This window comes from Zosterops lateralis, assembly GCF_965231275.1.
Source record: "Zosterops lateralis genome assembly, chromosome: 5".
Lineage (NCBI taxonomy): Eukaryota > Metazoa > Chordata > Aves > Passeriformes > Zosteropidae > Zosterops > Zosterops lateralis.
Window position 1 is genome coordinate 31,197,963 of NC_139766.1, and position 23,466 is coordinate 31,221,428.

Below are 23,466 nucleotides of genomic sequence, written 5' to 3' on the forward strand. Positions count from 1 at the left end.
CTGAATGTGGAAAAAATAATGCATGTAATGCTGGATGTTTTTCTCACAGTTTATGCCTGGAGAAGAGCTTGAGGTTTTTTTGCCAGGTTGTGTCCAGCTCAGCTTTTTATACGTTGTGTTCAGGTATTATTTCACAGTAAAAATTAGGAAAGATGCTTCTGATTCACTCAACCAGATTTTTTTTCTCGCTATTCAGAGAGTTTAGGTTAGAGGTCCTGCAGAGATGTAGTGAACTATTTTAATTTATTACAAACCCAGTAAGTACAAGGGAGCAATAGAAGCTTTATTAACTTAGCTTTTGCCCATTCATGGAAGCAATTTTAGGGGACTTAAAGGAGCAAAAATGGAGTGGAAAAAAAATGTTTTGAAGGCTATGGCCTTCATTTTGTTTTGTACTTATTTCACCTAAGAGTATGAAAGACTTGTGTGCTTTATCAATTGCAATTGCTGTGTCAGCAAAGAAAGCTCTTGAGTGCAAACACCGGTATGTTATTTGGGTTATTTCTGCCAATAACTTCTTTGTCAGCATGTGCTGCATCTGTGAAAACACTGTCAAGAGAGACATATGAAATAGCTATAGCAACAGAAGATATTTAGTATGGTTAAAGCCTTCATCTAAACACTATATTTACAAAATGTTGGGTTTAGAGAAAAGGGAGCCTGACAAGTAAAAGAAGAAAATTTCAACCAGTCTTTTAAAGTGAATGCAGAAAGTGTTTGTATGCTGTATTTCTGTTTAGTTCACTCTGTGTTTCTCTTTTCTCTCATTTTACATGATGTAAAAGGAAAAAAAGTCTGCTTTTTTATCTACTTCCTTGCCCTTTCTGATTTTGAAAAGTACTTTTGCCTGCCACTTGGATATTTTTTTGTTGTCTCAATATGATACTGATAAAATGGGAATAAAGTGCCCTGTGAGTTGGGTGGAAAAAAGTGAGTGACTGCAGTATTTAAATTGCAAAGGAATGTAAATTCTACTTCCATTCATTTCATCATTACTGTATAATTGGCCAGTTATTTTTGATTTTTGTTCCCTTAAATAATCTTGCAGGTCACTTTCTCTTCCTCTTTCTTCTATTCTTTTTCCTCCCCTTTCTGTCCCCATCATCAGGTGGAATTTTCTGTGTTTGGAAAAAAGACACTTCTGTACCTCCCTTGCCGAAGTTTTGACATAAAGAAATATCTTTATTCCTATTTATTGGGTAGAGGAATTAGGATGCTGGCAGATTGTGACTTGTCTTCGGCCAGAGTTTGCTGTTTTCCATGTCAGTAGCTTACTGTGATCTCATTTATATTAGAAAGGGACCTTGAGAGAGAGCTCAACACACTAGATGGTAAAGTGATAAGGAACACTTAATAGAAAAGGCATAAAGATTTTCTGTCAAGAGAGTTTCATACCTGCCTTTATTGTAGCATGGATAAAGTAGAAGTAAGCAGTGTGAGCCACAGTCCTTCTCAGCTTGGTGTTAAAGAGAAAAAGGTAAAAGGGCAACTGGAAATAATTATATCATTATATTTCAGAACACAAGCACTGGGAATAAAAGAATCTCCCTCTGATTTACATACAGCAGAAGAAATTTTTTTTTTCCCTCAATGTAGTTAAATGCCCAGGCTTAGGTATTCACCTGTCACATGCCATTCATACCACCCTTCGCTGGTGTCTACTGCTGTTAAAATCATAATGCTAGATAGACATGCTTCTAGACAGGCATCCTAAACACATACTGAAAGGGAAATATGGGCAGAGGACAGAAGGGAAATTTACTTGTTCCTGAAGTGCACTCAGATAATTCAATGGATATTAAAAATCTGAGTCATATATATTGTCTTCCCATTAAATAGGACCCTGAATTTCTTGTGCTCTAATGGGCCACGCTGCGTATCCTGTACATGGGCAGTTTGAAGCTGTTAGTCTGCAGTGGCCACTAACATAGTGGTCGAATTTTGACTGAGGTTATCAGGTTCATAAGTTCTCAAGTCTTTCTTATGTCTATTAGATATTGAATATATTTAATCTGAAGAGATTTTATTTGGTTTGAAAGTGTTTCCAATAGAATTGACATGTTAAGGAGTTGAAAAAACACTTAAAAAGAAACTGGTTATTGTTTTAATTATAACTCAGTGCGTTTTATCTTCCCTAATGCATTAAAAGAGGACTCAGCTGAAGAGAACATTTGACTAGAATTGGAGAGATCAAGTCCTGTCTTGTTTGCTTATGTCTTTGTTTGTGTGTGTATGATCCTTGTTGTACCTTGTGAAGTTATCACACTGTAAGGTATTTGCCCAAGGAAGAGAAACATTCCCCAGGGCCCCAAGTTTCCATTCAAACCACAGGGGAGATAGGGCTGGAATGTGAATCAAGTATTTTGAACTATATCCTGTTGTAACATTGAAGTGACAGTATGAGTTAAGTATGTGCTGTTGTTCATCCCCAAAGGTGAGTTGAGGGCTGTAATGGCATTCAGTTCAAGTCAACTAAAAGCTAGTGTTGGGATTCTTAAACTATGTTTCAGGTGGTAATGTGTTATTATCTCTTCTCCTGGTCAAGGATCCATTGTTTCCTTTCTCTTTATAAAATTCAATGTATGGTATTGTGGTCCATGGCTTGAATTCCCACACATAGTAGTAATACAGTTTATAAATAGAAGCAACCTACATGTAACCTGTATCAAGTGAAACACTGCATTCTGTTCTCCTGATGTAGCTAATGCATTTCTAGAATTTTGTGGACTCCAGACTAAGATGTCTGTGTCTTAATGCAATAATCCTGAATTTTTAAAACCTCACTGACATGGATCTTTGTAGGATATAGTTCATCTTTCACAAAAAGATGAGAGTTCTTTTCACGACAAGAACTATTAACTGACTGATCTGTTTCTCAGAAATGCTACTGGCTTAAGTAGTATCTGCATGCTTTTACTGCAATCTGTTTCCAAGTGTCCCCATCAGTAGATCTTCACTGACACTTAAAAACGTCTTTTATATTTCATATAATTATAAAATAACTTAAGGAAGCACTGGTAAGTTTTTCTTTGCCTGCTATTCCACTTCTTCGAACAGGATATATAACACAGTATGATATTTTGTAATCTTTTTACATATACTTGGTCTTTCATGAAAGCAAATGAAATAACATTTTATTCATCTTTGGGTTTCCATATAATGAAAAGAAACTGCTGTACGTATAAGCTGTCCAGATAGAATAAAAATAGTTTCCCTAATATTATTTGCCAGAAGGAATGAGAATAAAGACTTAATTCCACAATTTACATGCTCAATCTGAACACAACTGTAGACAAACATGCAAATTATGATTATTATTTTATATAACTTCTTGCAACATAGCTTGTAATTAAATACAGAAGTAATTGACAAAGTGGAAGAGTTGCAACTCATGTTAATACGTTTAGGCAGAAAGAGCTGAAGTTGCACGATTTGATGGTTGTTCTGAACACATGTCCTGGGACTCTGGTAAATCTCAGCACTTCACACTAGGGCTGTATTGCACTGGGGCTCAGAGAAGATCTGCATGTTTAGCAACACTCATGTACAGCAAAGGATTATATAGCAGTAAACAAGTTCTGGGATTTGTGCCTCAGAGCTCAAAATACATACACAATGCTTTTATAAGCACATGTCATACATATGGTACGTATAATAGTGTTTTAGTACTATTTGTTTCTTGCAGGTGTGGTTTATTTGCTTGTGAGCTAGTGGCGTACTGGTAGAACTGAAAAGTTTTATGTGTCCTAGATGTAAACTCCATGGCTGTATTTACAAAATACAATTGATTATTTTAATGTTTGGAATAAACTACTCAGTGTTTCTATTTTACATGAACACAGTCATATTGAGTAGAAAAATTTAAATTTTTCCTCATCTTTGTGCCTTTCATATTACAATATCTTAATTTGCTTTTTGCTTTTGAGGAGTATTGGAAGGATGACACTTGATAGCAGGATTGCTTTCTTAGAGAAAGTGGAACAGGTAATTAGTGTAGCATCTACAAGTAATAGCTGATGATGCCATTGTATAGAAGTGTACATTTATGACTTGACGAATTATGATTTTATTTTCTGATCTATTCATATTTAGAAATGGATCTGTTAGTGCCTATTCAAAAGAGTTACTGTATTCATTTTACTAAAAGCTTTCAATCAAACCATGTAATTTCTTTCTGTCTCAGGAGGGTAGGGTATGCATGAAATACGAGCTTTTTGTTGCACCCAGTAGGAATTGTAAGGGTTGTTTGCAAACTAGCTCCCTGATGTAAAATGTGTGCTTACAGTTCCCACAATGACACTGTCAACCAAATTCTTTTCCTATCATTGTTCCCTGTTTTGTATTTTTCTTCTAGCTTTACTTTTTAAATTGTGGGATGGGAAACATCCATGTGAAATTAGAAGGAAGATAGTAACTTTTAAATTAATGACTCAGCAAGTCACGTGTGAAACATGGAAATTGAAGAGCTGGGGAGAACTTCCTTAATTGCTGTAGAACTAGAAACATTAGACTGAGCTCTAAAGAAACAAAGCTCACTGAATTCCCTGAATTCTGTCAGTTTCCATATGGATGAAGTAGTTTTGCTGTGCCATGTTTTTTACCTATGGCTGATGCTCAGTGTTACAGGCTCTATATGATGAATATCTCAAAGATTGGCAAGTTAAGGTGCCTGAGAGAAGGTTATACTGCTTTGTAAGCGGCAGCAAACACACTAAAAGGGCAAAATCTGCATTTCCATGGAGAAAGGAGTTAGTTCCAGCTCTCCTTAGTATTTCTGAGCAAGAAAATGGAATCCTAACCAGGTATCTGTATAGGGCCCTTTTACTCTTTTTGTATTACCTTGTGCATATATTCAGGCTAGAAATAATTTCTGACCTTTTGCACAATTGGTATGTGTCTTTATACTTCCCCAGGAACTTTCTGTTACATTTGTTGTGCCAACCAGATTTGGCTTGGGCAAGGAATCAAGGCTGGGTAGCAAAACACACTTTCTTGAGAAGTCATACCTTACCTCAGAAATTTTAAACAGCAATAGCAAATGAGGAAGGGAAGTACCTAATATTGCTCCATGTAACAATTTTGATTTAGATTGGCGGGAATGCTGATTGCAAAAGTATAGCTTTCTATGCTTTTAATGAAACTTGGTATGAAAGAGATGCATACTTCTGAAAAGTAGAACTGTGTTCACAACCTGGACAGGAAAATGCCAGAATTAATTTTGAGTTGTTAATTTTCCCCATATTTAGGTTTTGCACATATAAAATAAAAATATTGGCATGACCTAATTACTTGGGACTGCTGTAAAGATATATTAATTTATATATGAAACACTTTAGTATTATTATGAGCATGTTATGGACGTACCTTTGAGGAAATTAGTAATCCTAGGGTGTAGGAGGTCATCCATTTAGATAAGGATATTAGTTGGGGAATTCAGCAGAAGCTTTGAGTAATTTCCTGTTACAGAACATAACTCCATCCTGTGCATTTTACACACTAATGTTTAAAGCAGTGTGTGTGTGTGTGTCCCCGTCTGTTTGATTTGGAGACAGAAGTGAAATGGGAAATGTGTACAGCTGCAAACAACTTCCATGGGTTTCCGATAACACTGGAGAATTACTTAGTGAGGAAATGAAGGGTCAGTGACCACAGAGTAGTATTGGCTTCATTTTAACAAAGGAAATCTTGTTGTTTAACTATTTGTGGTTTTTAATCCAAATTGACATAACATTTAGAAACTTGGATAAAACCACCATTAGTATATTGCATGCTTATGTGATTTAAAATGAAATAAAGATCAAAATGCTGAATTTTTTGGTGTCACTTCTGTAGCCGGTAAGCAATGCCAGGCTCAATTTTTGTTCAGAGTTAATTTCTGAAGACATTTGAGCTTTGAATTGGTGTGGCTTTTGAAGGCAAGAATATTTTCACAAAGTAAACACAAAGGTAACAAAAATTTATAATGTTCTCTTGATAGTAAGATCAAAGTTCTTTCTAGGGGAAATGCATCATCACTTATTAGTTTACTTAAAATAATTGTACGTGAGTTTTGTTCAATTTTTCATTCAAAATTATTTTAACTATTTGTTGTTATTTATTAAATACAGTTTTTTTGGATTTTATCTTATACTGCTTTTGACTTACACTTCTGTGTTTTATCTTTTGTATGACAGAAATTACCAAAAGAATATGAATGACAGTGAAATTGGACTTACCCCAAATGCTTTCAAGCACTGAGAATGCAGGATCAGACACTTTAATGTATCTATTTGGGTGTTTGTTGTTATTTATATAGTCCTTTTCATTATTTCCCAGATAATTTTACTGCTAGAAAAATTACTGCAGAAGAAGTTAATACCAGTGACTTAGTAAATCCAGACTAAAAATAATGCAGTCAGTGACTAATTAGAATATACAAAACTACATGGTTTACTTTTAGTTAGATATATCTGTGAAATTTTCTACAATTATATGATCAATAAACACTGATTTTACAGTCCATTTGAAATCTAGTAGAAATTGAAGCTCTGCAGTGTTCGTTGTATTGGATGGCTTAGCTGTTTATGTAATTTATTTTTTTCTTACTTATGCTGAACATAAATAATCTTTTGTCAGTTGCTTGTCTTGGCTTCATGCTCTGATCGCAAATGTGGTTAATGAGTATTCTGCTCAGCAAACTCTAGGATGCTGTTAAAATAGTTCAGGTAAGTGACTCAACTTCAGATGTGCACCTTGCACTTAAACTTTATAGTTATAGGATTGAGTAGTTAAATTGCCTGGTTACAGATGAACATGGTGCCTGGTGGTATGAAATATTAGCCATAGGATGAAGTAACCTACTTTTTGATCCTACATACAAAGCTGTCTGTCTTGGTAACAAGCAACAATCTAATAAACCCTGAGCTGGACTTGATGATCCTTGTGTGTCCCTTCCAACTCAGCATATTCTGTGATATTACTGTACTTCAATAAATGTGCTGCACAAATACACCCTTATGAACAGGGTGTTACCCTTGTTTGATGCAGTGCTGACTTGGGCAGGACTGAGATCTCAATTACTGCTTGACTTTTCATGGAGTACTATTCAAAGGGCAAGAAGTATTCATCTGGGAAAAGTGTGCAAACAGTGTTTTTTGTGGATGAAATCTGGAGCATATGCACTAGCATTTGAAACAAGAATAAGGAAATACCTAAGTAAAAACAAAAGGAGATCTGAAGAGCAAATACATTTTACTGCGTTTCAGGCTTTTCAGTCTGGAGTTTACTTAGGTGTCCGTACACTGTGGGAGTGTTCTGTTGGCTTTTGTTTGAATGGCTATACATGGGAATTGAAGGGGAAAAGGCACCAAAACTGTGAAAGACTGTACTAGTTGAGTGCCATCATGCTATTCTTAACAGAAAGGGAGTAGTGACTTCATCAGAGTGTACTGCAGTAGGCTTCCATTTTAATTTTTCTAAAGCTAGGGTATTGTAACTCATTTGTGTAATTACCCTCATCAGGAAGTTTTATATAGAAGTGGAAAATAAGTCCTTTAGCCCCAAAAGTGCATTTAAACTATCCAGAAAAGTCTCCTAGACTAACAGTCACAGACTGTGAGCTCTGTTAGGCAGAATGAATCTTTGTTATGCCTAAACAACTGCATAGCAAAAAGGTAAAATTCAAGAGGCAGAGAGAACAAGGAAGCAACAGCAGAGCTAATGACGAGAGTATATGGCTAGGAGAATTGAAAGGGGAATCCAGACTCTAAATTCTTCTTGACAAGTGGTACCATTTCTGAGGCCTTTATTGAAGGAACAGTAATGATTGCTTTTAGGTGTTGTTCTTGAGCAGAAGAAGCATTTGCAGCCATTTAAGGTGCTTGTAAATGATATTCCCAGTTTCTCTTGGGATTGTATATTTACAATCATATTTCAGCATTAGAAAATTGTTGGTGTCGATGAGAGTTATTAAGATGCTTAGAACAAGGAAGAGTTTAGTAATGAAAAGCAAGTGAAATTGCTGAGGAATTATCTTTAAGACTATGTAAACCAAAGTTCAGTTCCTTTATGATATGCTTGCCTCCAGTATGATAGCTTATTAGCACTATCTTGTTTCTTTTTTAACTCAGCAGTCTGCCTTCATGGTGACGTATGACAGTGGTGAAATATTAGACTTTCTAGTTTATAGTAGTCATCATCAGTCATTAAATGGCTAGTAAGACAGAGTTTATTTTTTGCCAGCTGCAAAGCTGGAATCTCTTCTTCAATCCCTTTGCTATTAATTTTTATTGACCTGCTTATATTAACTTGTTCATTTGGTTTGGTTGTGAAGCTGTTTTTTGGCTTATGTAGAAAACAAGATTTGACAACAGTCTTGACAATATGCTTATCTGAACATATTTAGAAATATAATAGGAGCCTTTTCTGATGATCATTGATTGTATGGTAGGTTAGGTGTAAAACACAATTAACTTGAAGTCAGTTGAAAGAAGACTGCAAAAAAGTAATCTTTATATGTCAGTGATGAAATAATCATGGGTTATCATTTTATTTTGTTTGTATTTTGGAAAGTGCTGAGATATTGGAAGAAGTTTAAAATAATGTCATAAGAGATCTTTCAGACAGTGAGACTTGACACTCACTGTATTATGAGAGATGTCTAAGATATGACTTGATCACACCTAGTACTTCTGTGTGGAGGAAACTGCTGATTCCTGTGAACTTCTTAGTCTGTCATACATAAGAAAGATTTATTCCTCTGTCTAAAAGGGAAAGCTGTCTTGAAGGATACAGTACACTAAGGAAGATAAGTATGAAACCCTGCCTTAAAGTGAGACAGTACCTCTATCACTTGAAGAGACATAATTGGTCTTCAACTTACAGAATATTTGTTGTAATTTGCTCAGTGCTTTTGGGCTGTTATGCAGTAGTTAACTTGATTACCATTACAGCCATATGTGAATTGAAAATCCATACTTCCTTTAAATCTTAAACTGATTTACATATTAAGACCTTTTAAACAGATCTGAAGGTATAACAAAATGTTTAAAATAAAAGAAAACCCTTTAACATTCACCAGTTATTTGTTAGTTTTGGGGTTGAAATGGAGGAACGAGAGCTAAAATAAGAATTGACTAAGTTGCAGTAAGGATGACTGACAGGTTGTGATAATTGGCTGATGCCGTCCAGAGAAACAATTTCTGCTGGTTAGTTATGGTTTGCATTTAATGCAGATGACAAAAATCACATTGACCAAATATGGCCTCCCTCATATTTAGTTTATGACTTATATCTGTTGAAGTTAGTGATAAAAAAATTCATAGCTGCTTCCTTAATTCTTCACTGCCAATGCTTTCAAAGATCAGAGAAACTGTATTTGGTTTTGTATGCTGCAATTCAAATAGTGTTATACTATTTCAAATCAAGTCTATCAGTCCAAACTCATTGGAGGCAGCATAGTACACTTGGCATCTGCTTTAGTTCTTTTGGCTCATTGTGGGGGTTAGCCATGTCTAACAGGCAAACTCCCTCCCATTTCCAGAATATCTTCATCATCTTAAGCTGAATGTGCAGTTGGAAAATCTGCAGATATTCGTGAAAGCACAAATGTATAGGGATGCATGATGTATATGCAGCAAGATAAAAACTTTGAGTCCCCTTGCAAAGACCACTTTTTCTGATGCCACTTCTTTCATCACTGAGATAATCCATGCTGTAAAGATAGCTAATGGATAATTCTTAAAGCAGTGCCCACAGTATTGCCATTTCAGCATTGAATGAAAATTGTTGATGTGCTAATCTTCAGAAAGGGATAATATGATGTAGATGGGAACCGATGTGAAATAAATCCCTGCTAATATCTGATCTCTGGTGCTAATTTCTGTTCCAAATGTAGCAGTTTAATTTACATTTACATAATTATATGCTGTAGTTGCATTATTATATGTTTGTTTTGCTATTATTTAAAATAGAAATCTGAGGTAAGTTTTATCTGAATGCAGTTGTGATCCTCTTAGTTTTTGGGTAGGCCTCAAATAGACAGCAGGTTTCCCCAAAATGTAAGCTCAAATAAGGAATGAAGGGAGAATACAGTTGCATTTGCTACTAGTGCAGGTTGTTTTGTTTTGTTACAGATATTTACAGTTAGTTTTAGTTGATTCTAGTAGCTCTCCAGCTAGTGAGGCAGAACAGCTATGATTTATCCAAAGGATCTCTAAATTATTAAGCTGCTGTTGTGAAAATGTTTCTGATGAGGCAAGTTTTTTAATATTACTAAATACAAAAATGGCACCAATTCACTAGAGATATCATTTCTTCATCATTATCTCAGAAATATTTTTTTATAAACCTGCATTTCTCAAGAATGCTTGACCCATCTTGCCATAGTTACATTGATTTCAGGTGGAATAATAGTCAGTGATGTGACTTACTGGAGCTTATTGTTCCTGTTGGTTTTGGGAGAGGGGGCTGATAAAAGGAGGCAGAAGCAAAGTGCAAGAATGTAACTACAAAACAGTGCTCTGAGTCAGTTTTGCTTTGAAATAGAATGGTTTATCACAGTGACCTGTTTCTCACACATGCTGTTATTTCATTCAGCAATAAACACATTCTCCCCACCTCATAACAAGGATTTCAAAACTGAGTGGTTTATACTTCTTCAGAGCTTCATTGAAATCTTTTACTTGCCACTTCTTTGGGGTGTGGTGTGTGCATAAGTGTAGTCCTGCACTTATTTTTGGAGAGGGAGGGGCACAGCAAGGATCTATACAAATTGTTACAGAAAAGAGAAGGAGTTCAATATAAAAAAACCTTAAGATCAGAGTAGAGTGGTGGCTTTTGTTGCAGGGGGCTGACTTACATTAGGTCCAAAGATTCTTCCCAATCCTCTTAACAGGCAGTCACAGTGCACAGGAACACTTGACCTTATTATAACAGCCATAGTTCAGGAAAGCTCTTCAACAATGGACAAAATCTGTTGGTGCAGCATTAAACATTCTGTAATGTAGAAAAACCAGGCAAAAATAGAAAAATGTAGTGATTGCAAAAATCAAGCCTTTTATAGTCTTAAGCTGAAGTGAAACACTTCACTGAAGCTAAATTTGCACTTAGGAAAGTGTCTAGCAGTAAAGGGTTAAATAAAAAGAATGTTATGCATGTGTATGTGATTCTAAATCCAGAAGTGTTACATTTCCTTTGTTGGCATTAGTTTCTGCTGAATATACAGGATATATATGGTGAAGACTAAGCCCTTCTGTTATTGGTCCAAAGTGTTTTAACAGAAGTGTGGCATGCCTGGCTAAAAAAACTGGAGGTTTGAACAGATCAAAGCATGTGTATTTTGTTCTTGCTGGATATTTTTCTGCTTACCCATTTGAGTTGTATTGACCAACTTCATTAACAGGAATTTTATCTGGAACAAGACTTGCTTTAAGAATCACTAGTGTGTAAAGTAGTGGTACATGATAGAATTTTGTTTTGAGTGCTTAAAGCAAAAGCTTTTGAATGTTTTTTTGATTGCTGTTTTGTTCCTCCAAGTATTAATTGCCGTCTTCAGGAGTGGCTCCTGTCTTCATGGCTCTTGATGAAAAATAAAATTGATAGGAAGCTATTGAAAAGTGCCATTTTTCTGACCTCATGTAATTCTCTACTTGCTGTGCTGTGAGAGGATGCAGACTAACTGTTTAATATTCAGGGAAATGCAAGCATCATGAGGTACTTCTGCTAGGATTGCTTTATTTTTCCCATGTTTTTTTTTAGATTTTCCCCGTCTTCAATCCAGCTGTTCAACAGTCAATTCCTTTAGTGGCTATGCTGCAATCTACCCTGTTCTCTTGTAACTGTGATGAGCCTTGAGATTAATGCTTCATGGGAGGGCTTGTACTGGCTTTTTACAGAGGTACTCAGTAGAAAGAGGTTTTAGCAGAACTTGTGTTTTTTCAAGTCACCTGCAAGTCCCTTTGCTGGAATGAAGCAGATGAGGTGGCGGCTGTGCCACTTGTGCACTTCCAATTAACAGTCCTATTCTGTTTCCCATAGAGCCTGTGAAAAGAAAATGTGTTGCCCAGACTTAGGCAGGAAAGTGAAGCTTTTTAGAATATGTGACAGTAAATATTTTCAGTGGTCATTATTCACAGCTCTGTAATATCCATGTGAAAATATTACCTCAAGAAGGTTAATAGACAGCTGTCACATCATTTCCTCTTTCTTCTCCTGCCCCTTTCTAAATTCACGATAATAGTGCATCTTTTTTTTTCCTTGCTGTTTATTTGGTTTGTTTTGGGGTTTTGTATGTTTTAATTTTCATTTGCCCTTTCTTTGTAACTAAGGACAATTACTTCATAATACCAAAAGATATATCCTAACAATAGGAGCCCTTCTGTGTGCTGTAAAAGCATAAAAATGTAAGGCGAGAGAAGTTGACATATCTTTGTCTAGAATACTAGATAAATAATGAATTCGATATGATGGTAAACAAAATTGCTGGAAAAACAAGGGCAGATTGAAACAGCTGTTATTTGTACTATCTCTTTTTTTGAAGAATAGTTGTTTGAACATTTGACAGCTGTAATATTGCCTTATATAGGTTTCATTGGTATTATTTAGTACAGGCTGTCTGTTTTGTTGGTATAAGTAGACTACAGCTGTTTTTGTCAGAAGCACTGCGTAACTATGCACCTGTGGTATATAATCCTGTTTCTCTTGGCCTTTCTCTTCTAAGTGAAATTGAAGTCTTTATTGCTTTTCTTACATACTCTGCTTTCTATCATCTGAGAGACAAAATTGAAGGTTTTTTTAGTGTAGCAGACCAGCTTTGAAAACTTTATAAGTGGATTTTAATTTTCATTAGGATAAGGTCATATTAAAATTACTATTTCTTTTACTATTACTATTTTAAAAATTACTAAATCAAAAAGTTACTCTGTAGTTAGAAAATGGAACATGAAGTATGCCACCTGTATTTTGATCTCTATTTCATCTTTCATTGGGTAATTTGCTTCCTTGTTTTCCAGTTCAACAGTTAAGGATTAGGATGACTGCTTTCCTTTCACTATCAAAAGCTGGGATAGTTGGATAAAATGTCTTCTGACATTGCAATATCCTCTGTGTTGCTCTTTAAGAGAATATGGGATGCTTTGATCAGCAGTTGCTCAAACTGAGCAAATCCAAACCTTGGTGTTTGCTTCATGAAAGACCAGGTTGGGTCTAGCAAGATTTACTAGCACAGGCTCAGTCCCACGTGGACACAGCAATGATATTTGTGGGACCAACTTGGACCTGCAAAATGGATAATGGCTTTTGTGCAGCAAAGAAACTGAATTCTCTTGTGACTGCATCTGTGACACAGTTAACTCCCACAATAGCAAATCATTCCACTATAACTGAGAGTTGACCAAATTTTGTTTTCTTGAAACTCAATAGTTAAAATTCTGAACTGTTAGGGAGAATTAATTCAAATAAGATCCTTCTGCATTAGATTTCACTGTCTTTTTGTTACCTTTTACTCTTTGACTTCCTTCATTTAAAGCAAAACCCATCATACCTTTCTAATCTTGCATCAGGAGTGTATCAAAGTCTTGTGACAAATTACAATATCATGCAGCAAAAACTTGTGGTTCTCTGCTATTGTCAACAGCAACTGTTTGGCCACTTGTCGTTGCGAAATCAAGCCAACACAGACAAATTGCCGTTTTTTCCACTATTACTGCATCTCTTCAGGCTATCATTCTTTTGCCATTATCACTAATATTACAAATAGGTATTTCTCCAGAAGAGATTGGTGATTAATTCAAATAATGTCCATCAGCACTCTTTCAAAAAGGCGTATGAATGCCCTCTGAAAACAAGATTTCATGTGGGAGAATTGCATTCATTACTCTGTCAGAAACATAACACACACAGATGTGTTTTTCACACACTGAACTGTGTTTGTCTTAAGTGTTAGAACAGCTTAGTTTTCAGATTGCAAAGAATATTTTCACAGCTTTTAAGGATTGGAAACCCCTCACCTCTTCCCTTAATGAAAACATAAATTCTACGAAAATGGAAGTGGCCACCTAAGAAGAAATTGATATTAAGGATATCAATACCTGCTGATTTAACCTAACCTTCATTCAGATTATTTTCTTCACGGATCTGATTAATTATTCTCTTATGTTTACAGGGCTAATTACAACAACATCCAGAAAGCTAGATCGAGAGCAGCAGGCAGAGCACATACTGGAGGTAAATAATTTATTTAGATTGCTGAAAAGTAGTGACTGTAAGTTCATTGCTCTTTTACAGAGAATTACATTTGCCAGGCTTGATTACTATATGAAGAATTAAAAAAGAAGGAATTTCAGAAGTAATTTCTTTCTGTGTTCATTATGTTGCAATGCAGATAACCATGTATCTTATGAAAACAGTGTGTTGAGGCTTTTTTGCTTAAAAAAGAGTAAAGGTACAGATTGAATGATTTTTTTTCTATATCTCAAAACAAAGATTTACATTCAAATGGTACAAAGGCATGATTGTTAAAAGGAGTGATTCCTCTTTTTATATTCCTGTGTGATTGTTGGAATAGCTATTTCAGCCTAACTTGCTGAATATAGGCTTCTGAAAAAGAAGTGCAGAAGGTTTTTTATAATATTGAGAATACAAAAGGATGGTATGTGAGTAACCCTATTTCCTGCATAAGATGTTTACCAATTACCAATCAGTTGCAAGACATGCTTTGTAGAGCCCGTGTCCAAGAGCATGAAACTTGTGACATAATGCTTTTACTTAACTATATTTAATTAATTGCCTGTAGTTTATTTAAGAGCTTTTCTCATTCTCTGTCAAACAACCGGAAAGGAAAACATATGGAGAACTTTAAGTTTCACAATGTTGTCAAGCAATGTGATGGCATGGTACTTCTCTGTAGTGAAGACTTAATATTCACAGTGATTTTTATGTCCTGAGATTTATCTGGAACATTTACTGTGCCTCTTGTCCTGGATGACAGATAAAAGACTGCAACGAGAGTTGGCCAAATTATTGTTAAAGACAGAGAAGCAACTCTAGATTTACTCAAAACTTGTGAAATCCTTAGAGAGGTGTTCCAATAGGAGTGCAGTGACTGCAGAAACGTGGAGATGAATGTATTTGTTCCATGATAGCACCAACTATCCTTTTGCGTAATTGCAGTATATGTGCAGTCTTCCTGGGCCTTTTGTATCTCTTTGGTGCATTGCAAGCTGGATTAATGCAGCTGTTGGACCAATTTTTTTATCATTATTTTCTGTATCAGCTTTGAAAAGAAAGCTTTGTACCTAAGTAGCAATGGGGCAGAATTTCCTTTGCAGTTTGTTTCTGGAAGTAATAGTAACAAAATTAATAAAATGGCAAATCTGATTTAGTACTAGACATAGTATTCCTGTACATTTTAAATTTTAACAATTCTCTTTTCAAATTGCCTCCTCAAACCTGGTTGTGTCAGTTTACCAAAGCACTTCATGTCCATTATATCTTATTTCTTGACCACTGCTATGTATATTGGTTGTAAAATTGGTAAATTGTTATTTTTCTTCTCTATATATTCTCCTGGATTCTTTATTAGATTTATACAGTAAATAAAATGCACTGTGAGTTGTTTTCTGATCCTGAGGCAACATGGTCCATATGGCTTGATTGCTTCCACCTTATCCCTGGAACCGGATGACCACATCCAAGTTGCCTGTTGAAAATTGTATCTGAATTGTGCGAATTCTCAAGGTGCAGCTAAGCAGTGTGTGTGTGTGCGCTACTTGTTTTGGACCAAAACTTATGCCAGAGGTCATACTCATAGTGTAATGTTATGGGCAGTTGTCTGCTAGCAGTCATGCTAATGTAAGCTTAACTTTATAACCTTAAGCTAACATGTACAGAATTCAGAAAGTTTATTTTTAGGATTACAATGTCACGTAGTGGCACATAAATACTCCTGCTTTCATCATTCTGTATAAAATAGCAGCTTAAGCTCATTGCTCTTTAGTTTGGAGCATCGTTTATTGCCTGCTGGTGTAATTCATAATTCTTCATTCTTTTTTCATTTTGAATCCCAACTGGTTGTTTTAACTAAAAGTCTGTGAAGTATCTGACAGAAGAACTCATAACTACAGAGTGATACTGACAGACAGCCTGGCCTAAAGTAGCAGTTCTCCCATGTGTTAGTTTTATGTTTACAACTCTGATAATAGGTTGGGAAGAAACCCAGAAATGCACATAATGATGGACAGTATTATCATCCAAATGCTGAGTATCTGGCTAATTAATCGAGCATTGAAATGTTGACCAGATGAGTTGGTGGGTTTATTCCTTTCTGCTATTAAATTGGATTATTGATTGCACTTCTGCTTGCATAATAGTAAATAATATGCCCCATTTTTTTATTCCTAAATTGTGTTTTCTGAGTTCCAATTCACACTTTCTTACGGAGTTATTTTAGATTAGCTTCATGTTATTCTCTCATATCTTAGTATACTCTTGGTTATGTCAGTAATGCCTTCAAAACTGATGCTGCATTCAAATCAAACACGTTTCTCAAATTCACCTTTGTTATTTGCTTGGTTCAGTGCAATGCTAATTTTACATAATGGACATGTTATCCCATACCCCTTGTAATTTCTTCATTTGGGATATGCTTTGGTTTTCTCATTGGGTGTGGTTGGGGTTTTTTTGTGAACTGAAAAATGTGGTGGTGTTCCATTACGGGTACCAAAGGGAGCAGATATTCATATATGTGGAAATCATACCATCTGTTAGACATGAGCATGAATATTTGCATTTCATGTTGCATTTTATGTGTCAAAATATGAAGATAATAGCTGAACATACTTTTGAATGTCTTTTGTAAATAGCTTTAGGCAAGTGCTTTAACTGAAGTTAGGGGATAACTGAACAGTTCTTTAGGCAGTTGTAGGAAAATCTCATTTAGAGAGGAGCATTGTTGGAAGGACCATGTTTGAGCTCTAACTTTACCCTTGTTAATAAAAACAGGTAACAGTAACAGACAACGGTACTCCTGCAAAGTCAACAATTGCACGGGTGATTGTGAAGGTCTTAGATGAGAATGACAACAAGCCTCAATTCTTGCAAAAATTCTACAAAATTCGGCTTCCAGAACGTGGTAAGCCCGAGCGAGAGAGAGCTGCCAGGAGAGAGCCCATCTATCGAGTTATTGCTGCAGATAAAGATGAAGGCCCCAATGCAGAGATCTCCTACAGCATTGAAGATGGGGATGAGCATGGCAAATTCTTTATTGAACCAAAAACTGGAGTGGTTTCATCAAAGAAATTTTCGGCAGCAAGGGACTACGATATCCTTTCAGTGAGTGAAAATCTTGTATATCCTGAATATGTAAAGCATTCTTTTATCTGTTCATTTTTTATTAAGTGGCTGGCAGGTGAGTGACTGCAGTCTCTGAAGGAAGAAAGCTTCAGCAAATCCAAAAGTATTGTTTTGTGTGTTTGTTTGGTTTTTATTAAAGGATGATTTGAGATGTTTGTATTGTGTATTAAGAACTGCTGTTGTTTTTCAGAGCTTGACAGATAATTTTTGTGATGAGGGAACATAAACAGTTTGACTCACCTTCAGGAAAAAAGCAAAATAAAAGTGAATTTATGGTAGTAGTTTGTGCTGCTATCAGGTGCTGCATACTTTTTCTCCATTTGCTGCCCAGATAATGAAGGGCAAGTGGCACTTTGAGAGACACTTAACCTTTTTGGAAATATCTCACACGAGCAAACATGCTTGGAGCTTATTACTGCTTTCTATTTATGTGACATAATGATTTATGTGATCCTGTAGCCTAAAAGATGTGTCTGTTTCACAGATTAAAGCTGTAGATAATGGTCGTCCACAAAAATCTTCGACTACACGGCTTCACATAGAATGGATTCCAAAGCCTGTCCCTCCCACAGAGCCTATTTATTTTGAGGAATCATCTTTTTCTTTTACGGTGATGGAAAGTGACCCAGTTGCTCACATGATTGGTGTAATAGCTGTTGAACCTCTTGGAACACCACTTTGGTTTGACATAACGGGTAAGGATGCCTTAAGGGCCTTTATTATTAGAAACAAATGTATGGAGTCTGAGATACTGGAGGGCTCATTGCAGCTTGGTTTTAATCACTCTTCTAAATAATGCAAGGTTTGACGTTCTTTAAATGCAGATGTGGATTTTATAAGGCAAAATTATTTAATTTTTATAAATGCCACTCTCTATCAAAGATTAAAATGAAGCTGCAAAACATCTGCTGTATTGCAGTTTTAAAATTTATTTATGAATATTGTGTCACTGAAATGAAAACTAATGAAGTCAATCTCATAGACTGTATGATAGGAAAGGAAATAAGATGCTAGTTTTCTGCAAATCAGGATAGTAGGCTCAAAAAGAGATTTTACGGTTCACATAGATTTCTTCTCCTCTGGGCTGCTTCTCATTTGCTGTCCTTTGATTCAGTACTAAAAGGAAAGCTTGCAATGTTCCTAACCCCAGCAATCTTCTTCCTGTACATATTTTTTCTACTAAATCATATCTTAACCTCTACCATTGAAAGGGGATTCTAACCAGTAATACGACTATATGTTGATGTCATGGTAGCAGAATTAATAGTACTTTTTTGAAGTTTAGACTTTGTCACTAGACTTATGAGGACTAGTAATACACAGAGTGTTCACTGCATAGCTGATACTAAAACCAAGTTCTGTTGTGTGTTAAGTGTGTTGGAATCAAGGAGAATGGAATAGCTTTGTTTCAGGAGAGGTCCCTTGTAGCAGACTGCTTCTAGTCTTAAGTAAACTCTTTCTGTCAGTCTATCAGATTTTTAATAGATTTGTGATTCAATAGATTTGTGATTTTTCTACTACATTCACAAGAGAATGATCTTTATCATCTTGGTTACTACTGGAAACTTTAGCCATGATTATGATGCTAAGTTGCTGGGAAGAGCATATTTTAAATTATTTGTCAATAATTTAAGTATTTTAAACATCTGTTTTGGTGGTATGCATTTCCTGAGGCATACCGAGAACAGTTAAAAATAAGGTTTATGAAACTGACAAAAGTAGCAGGAATATATAAATGCCAAACACTTGTTTTCAAAAAAATTTCAAGAACATGCAAGCAGATACAATTCTTTCCTAAAATCATGCTTCGTGCATGAGCAACCTGTGATGATAATTATAATCATTGCTAATGCATTAAATACTGACATAGAATTTTTTAAATGGTTCTTTCTAATGTATTCTTGAAAAAAAAAGTCCAAATAGATTGTAATTGAATTAAAAAATATTGCCATTTTGACAAATCTAGGGGTTACAGATCAATAGAACTCTCTAGAGGGACTATAAAGTTGAAGATACTTTCTTACATTCTCACAGGAACAAAGTTCTGCATTAGAGATATTTTGGAACCAAGCTCTTTCACTGTTCTCCCAAACACACTCAGGGATACGGGAATAGAAAAGCAGAAAGTATAAAAAATAAGTGAGCAGGGAAAATGAGAAGGTATCATGTACTCCAAATTAGGGTTAGCCAGTCAATAGCAAACAAATATCTGTAGACTAAATGAGTCCATTAAATGAAGGATTAAGAAAGTGAAAGAGATGAAAGAGAGTAGATAAAATAGGCCTCAGAGTTTTTTGCAGTCTGAACACAGTACAGCAGTGATGTTTTCTGGGACCTTTTATTAGCAAAATTTGTTAATTAGATTGAGGATGTACTTTCCTATTGTTCTTAGCATGCTTCAACTGCTATGCACTCTGAACAGTGTGTACATCTGAATAGAATTCTGATTGAGAGTATAATTTTGATCTGCTCTTTCTAAGTATGCAGCACAGTTTGGACATTTACATATTTTTATTGTATGCCTAATGCAGAAAATGAATGATCTTTTCCTGCTCTTTTAGAAAGACATATAAAGAAAATTCCATGGGAAAAGACCATAACTTGTCCAAGCTTTATAAAATAAACCATTACATTTTGACAGTTTTCTTAGTAAAAGTGTTTTGGAAAATTTGATATGTGATCATGTTGTGAAGTTATGGGCTACTCTTACAGGTGGTCACTTTACTGCCCTCTTTTACTGTTTCTAATAGCATGAATGAATTTGATTGACAGCTTTCCTTTGTGTTCTGTGCTTGCTTTCCATGCTTTCTTTCTTTTTGGCTGAGCCAGGAGACAAGCTTGCTAGTGAAGTATTTTACATCTTACAGATGGCTTGTGACCTGAACTGTACAGCAGAAGGTATCTGCTGAGATCACATAATTTATTACCAGATTATGAGATCTGAAATGAAAGCGTACATTTATAAACTATTTATTTTATTAACCCTTCGGAAATCAAAGTGCTCACGGTTGCATTTGTGACAGGTTCGTTTTTGTTTTGTTTTGTCATCATTACATTTATACAGCATCAATTCTGAGCATCCAGGTTTGGCTTTGGCCAAAACTGTTGCTGTTACACTTTCGGTGTACTAGATGCAGAAGTTTGGGTTGAGTTCTGCTTCAGCGGATCACCAGATATCACTACTGCTACAAATACAGGCAAGACCCTGGTGATTTTCTTGATAAGGAAGGGAAAATGTTGGTTAGAGAGCTTGTCCTTGTGTCAGAAAAACTGATTGTACCAATTCATGCTCATTCACTTTACTCTTCCCTTAAAGTATAGAGAACTTCATTGGGGCATCTGAGAAAATGGTTTTGCCTGCCAGCTATAAAAGGAAAAAATAGATTCAGCTTCTAAAACTGACATACTGCACAAAGCTCATTAAAAAATTTCATGTACATCTGTTAAGAAAAGAAAAAAGCTGCTGCCTTTGATGATGTACAGTTTCTATTCATTTGAGTGATTCAGAAACTGCTGCTAGGTCAGTAAGACGAGTTGGCTTTCAATTGAATTGGAAAAATTATGCCATGTTGGTCATTATCAAATATCTCAAATCCAGTGAAGCAGAATCCAGCCCATCTTTCCTAAAGTGATATGTTTGTCATGCAGTGGAACCTTCTAAAGGTGAAATCCTTTTTACATGTGGGGTTCATTTCAGTATTTACTGTTTTTTTCTTGGACTAAGTTCAAATTTGCAACCTTTGGAACTTTACCCTCTCACTTCCAACATTGGCTTTTCATAAAAGGCATTCGGTGATTTGCAAAGCTTAGCATGTATAATCTTGTTAAAGGAAAAAAAAAGCACTCAGATGGTGTCTGAATGCTATCTGCTATCCTTGTAAAATATAATTAGAAAAACACATGCCCATAATTAGGAGAAATTGGTTTGCCATATCTAGCACTGGCTTGACCAAAATAAAAATTGATTCTTCCATTTTAGGCAGTTTATTGAGAGGTCTAAAGCAATTGCAGTTAAATGGCAGTATTCATCATCGCTAATAGTATTTGGACTTAATGGACATTGCATTCTCAGGACAGTCTGCTCCGGGTGACAGCAGGATGATCAATTAAATGTTTAAGCAACTGAGTGTAGCTATTGATCTACACAGTTATTTAACTATATTTCAAAGAGTAATTTGAAAATTTCACAAGGGAAATTAAGATAATTTGCTTCAGAAAAGGAACTTGGCCATATTTAAGCACGGGGCATTTAAACATTTAGCACTATTCTGAATCCTGCCTATCTCAGTTGAGATAGTGAACTCTTTAGATACTCAACATTAAGATGAGAATCCTTTGGAGGTACTGCAGCTTTTTCAGCCTTATCTATAGTCATATATGTATATAATAATACATACTCTGCTCCAAAAAATGAAAATTTGTCTGTGTGTCTGATTTGGGATTTTAATGTATTTTGATAAAAAGTATGTTTTTCACTTCTTAGCTGAAAATCTGCCCAAAAGGAACTGTTGCATTTGACACAGTAATTCTCAATTTCCTGCTATATGGAATCATTAAATTCCATGGATTTTTTTTTTTTTAAAGTAGAGAATCCTGCTAATAAGAATGTCCCTGCTGACTTTCCACAAGCCAGGCAAGTCAGCTTTGTTCAAAATTACTCAGTTTTAAATATCTATTATCATGTTACCAGGAAAAAAACCTGAAGTATTTAAACTAAATGTATGTATATGTATATATAGTTCCACCTTCATTAAGCATTGGAAGACAGAACATGATCATACATGAAAACGCTGAAGCAAAAATGTGTTTTATTAACTTCTCCCTCTCACAACTTCCTGAACAAGGTGGCAACTATGACAGTCGATTTGATGTGGACAAGGGCACAGGAACTATCATTGTTGCAAGACCTCTTGATGCAGAACAGAAATCAAATTACAACTTGACAGTTGAAGCAACAGATGGAACCAGATCTATCAGCACTCAGGTGAGGAACATTCTGATGAAGCACTTATAGAAAGAGTATGTAGCTGGAGGGTGGGGAAGGTGTTGGGTTTTCGTCTTACCATTTTTTTAATCCTAGACAAACAACATGATTTATTTAAATTAGGGACTGTCTAAAATAGAAGTGAATTCTGATATTCACAGAGCCATGTTGTCCATGTTGTTTGGTGGCTTAGGTGTAATGTGGTGCGTTACTAAACTGTAGTCTGAACCAACACCTTTTAAGTTTTAACATGTTCCTACAGCTAAATAAATGAAAACAGAAACTAAGCCCCTGCATGCATGACTTTCTCACAAGAAAAAGATTAACACTGCTAATCTGAATTACTCCTCTTTACAAGCTCCCCCAAAATTACTACACAAATTGATTACTGTTCTTGAAATTTAAAGACAACCATTTAAAAAATTTGTGGTTCCCCTCCCCCTGAAAGATCTGTGGATGACCAGTTGTGCAATTTCCAAGTAATGGAAATTTTATATGAAACTGAGCTGCTTTTTCTGCATAGTGTACATATAGAAACAAGGTTTAGATTATACCATCTCTTTGTATTATCCCAAATACTTTATTTTAGTTTTGGTGGAAGTAGAGATTGTTTAGCAATCGCCAAAAAGCAGCAGCCTCAGATAAACCAACATTTTAAAATTACCTTTTTACTAAGGCTCTGTGATGGTGGAAATTCCTTGCAGTTGGACTAATAATTTAATTTAAAGGTGTAGAAGCGTTGTGTGACAGTACTGGAAATAGTAAAGTAGCTTATGATGTATATCCCAGCTGTTTTTCCCATCTAGTTTCTTTTCCCAGTCCAGAACCTGAATATATTTGAAAGTACAGTTTAGCTGAGGTTGGTGTGAATAGAGCCATTATTATAGAGGAGCTCCTCTTTTCTTCCAAATAGAAAGGAAAGGTTTTATTTACCGATTAAAGACTGTTGGACTTGGACAGTGATGTGTCTGTATTACCTACCCCTATCACTGATCTGCCCCTCAGGCACTCAAAGAGCAATAAGTGGGTTGCTACTGTCTTTTCTGTACATAGAAATCTGTGCTACAAATGCAATTTCTTCTTGTTCAGCTTCCGTGCAGTGCGTATGTTTTTCTGTTATCTTTTCTAATGCCTTATATGTTGTCTTCTGCTTT

At 35.5% G+C, this 23,466-nt stretch overlaps 1 protein-coding gene across 2 annotated transcripts in view; it reads left to right on the plus strand.

The window, feature by feature from the left end:
* The window catches only part of FAT1 (FAT atypical cadherin 1), a 102,924-nt gene that overhangs the window by 38,699 nt on the left and 40,759 nt on the right, over positions 1 to 23,466 (plus strand). For both annotated transcript variants that reach the window (XM_083860766.1, XM_083860767.1), the window contains exons 4-7: positions 14,141 to 14,202; positions 16,978 to 17,307; positions 17,813 to 18,023; positions 22,173 to 22,312. In XM_083860766.1, coding sequence (XP_083716892.1) covers positions 14,141 to 14,202; positions 16,978 to 17,307; positions 17,813 to 18,023; positions 22,173 to 22,312 — 743 coding nt within the window. The remainder of the gene's footprint in view (positions 1 to 14,140; positions 14,203 to 16,977; positions 17,308 to 17,812; positions 18,024 to 22,172; positions 22,313 to 23,466) is intronic.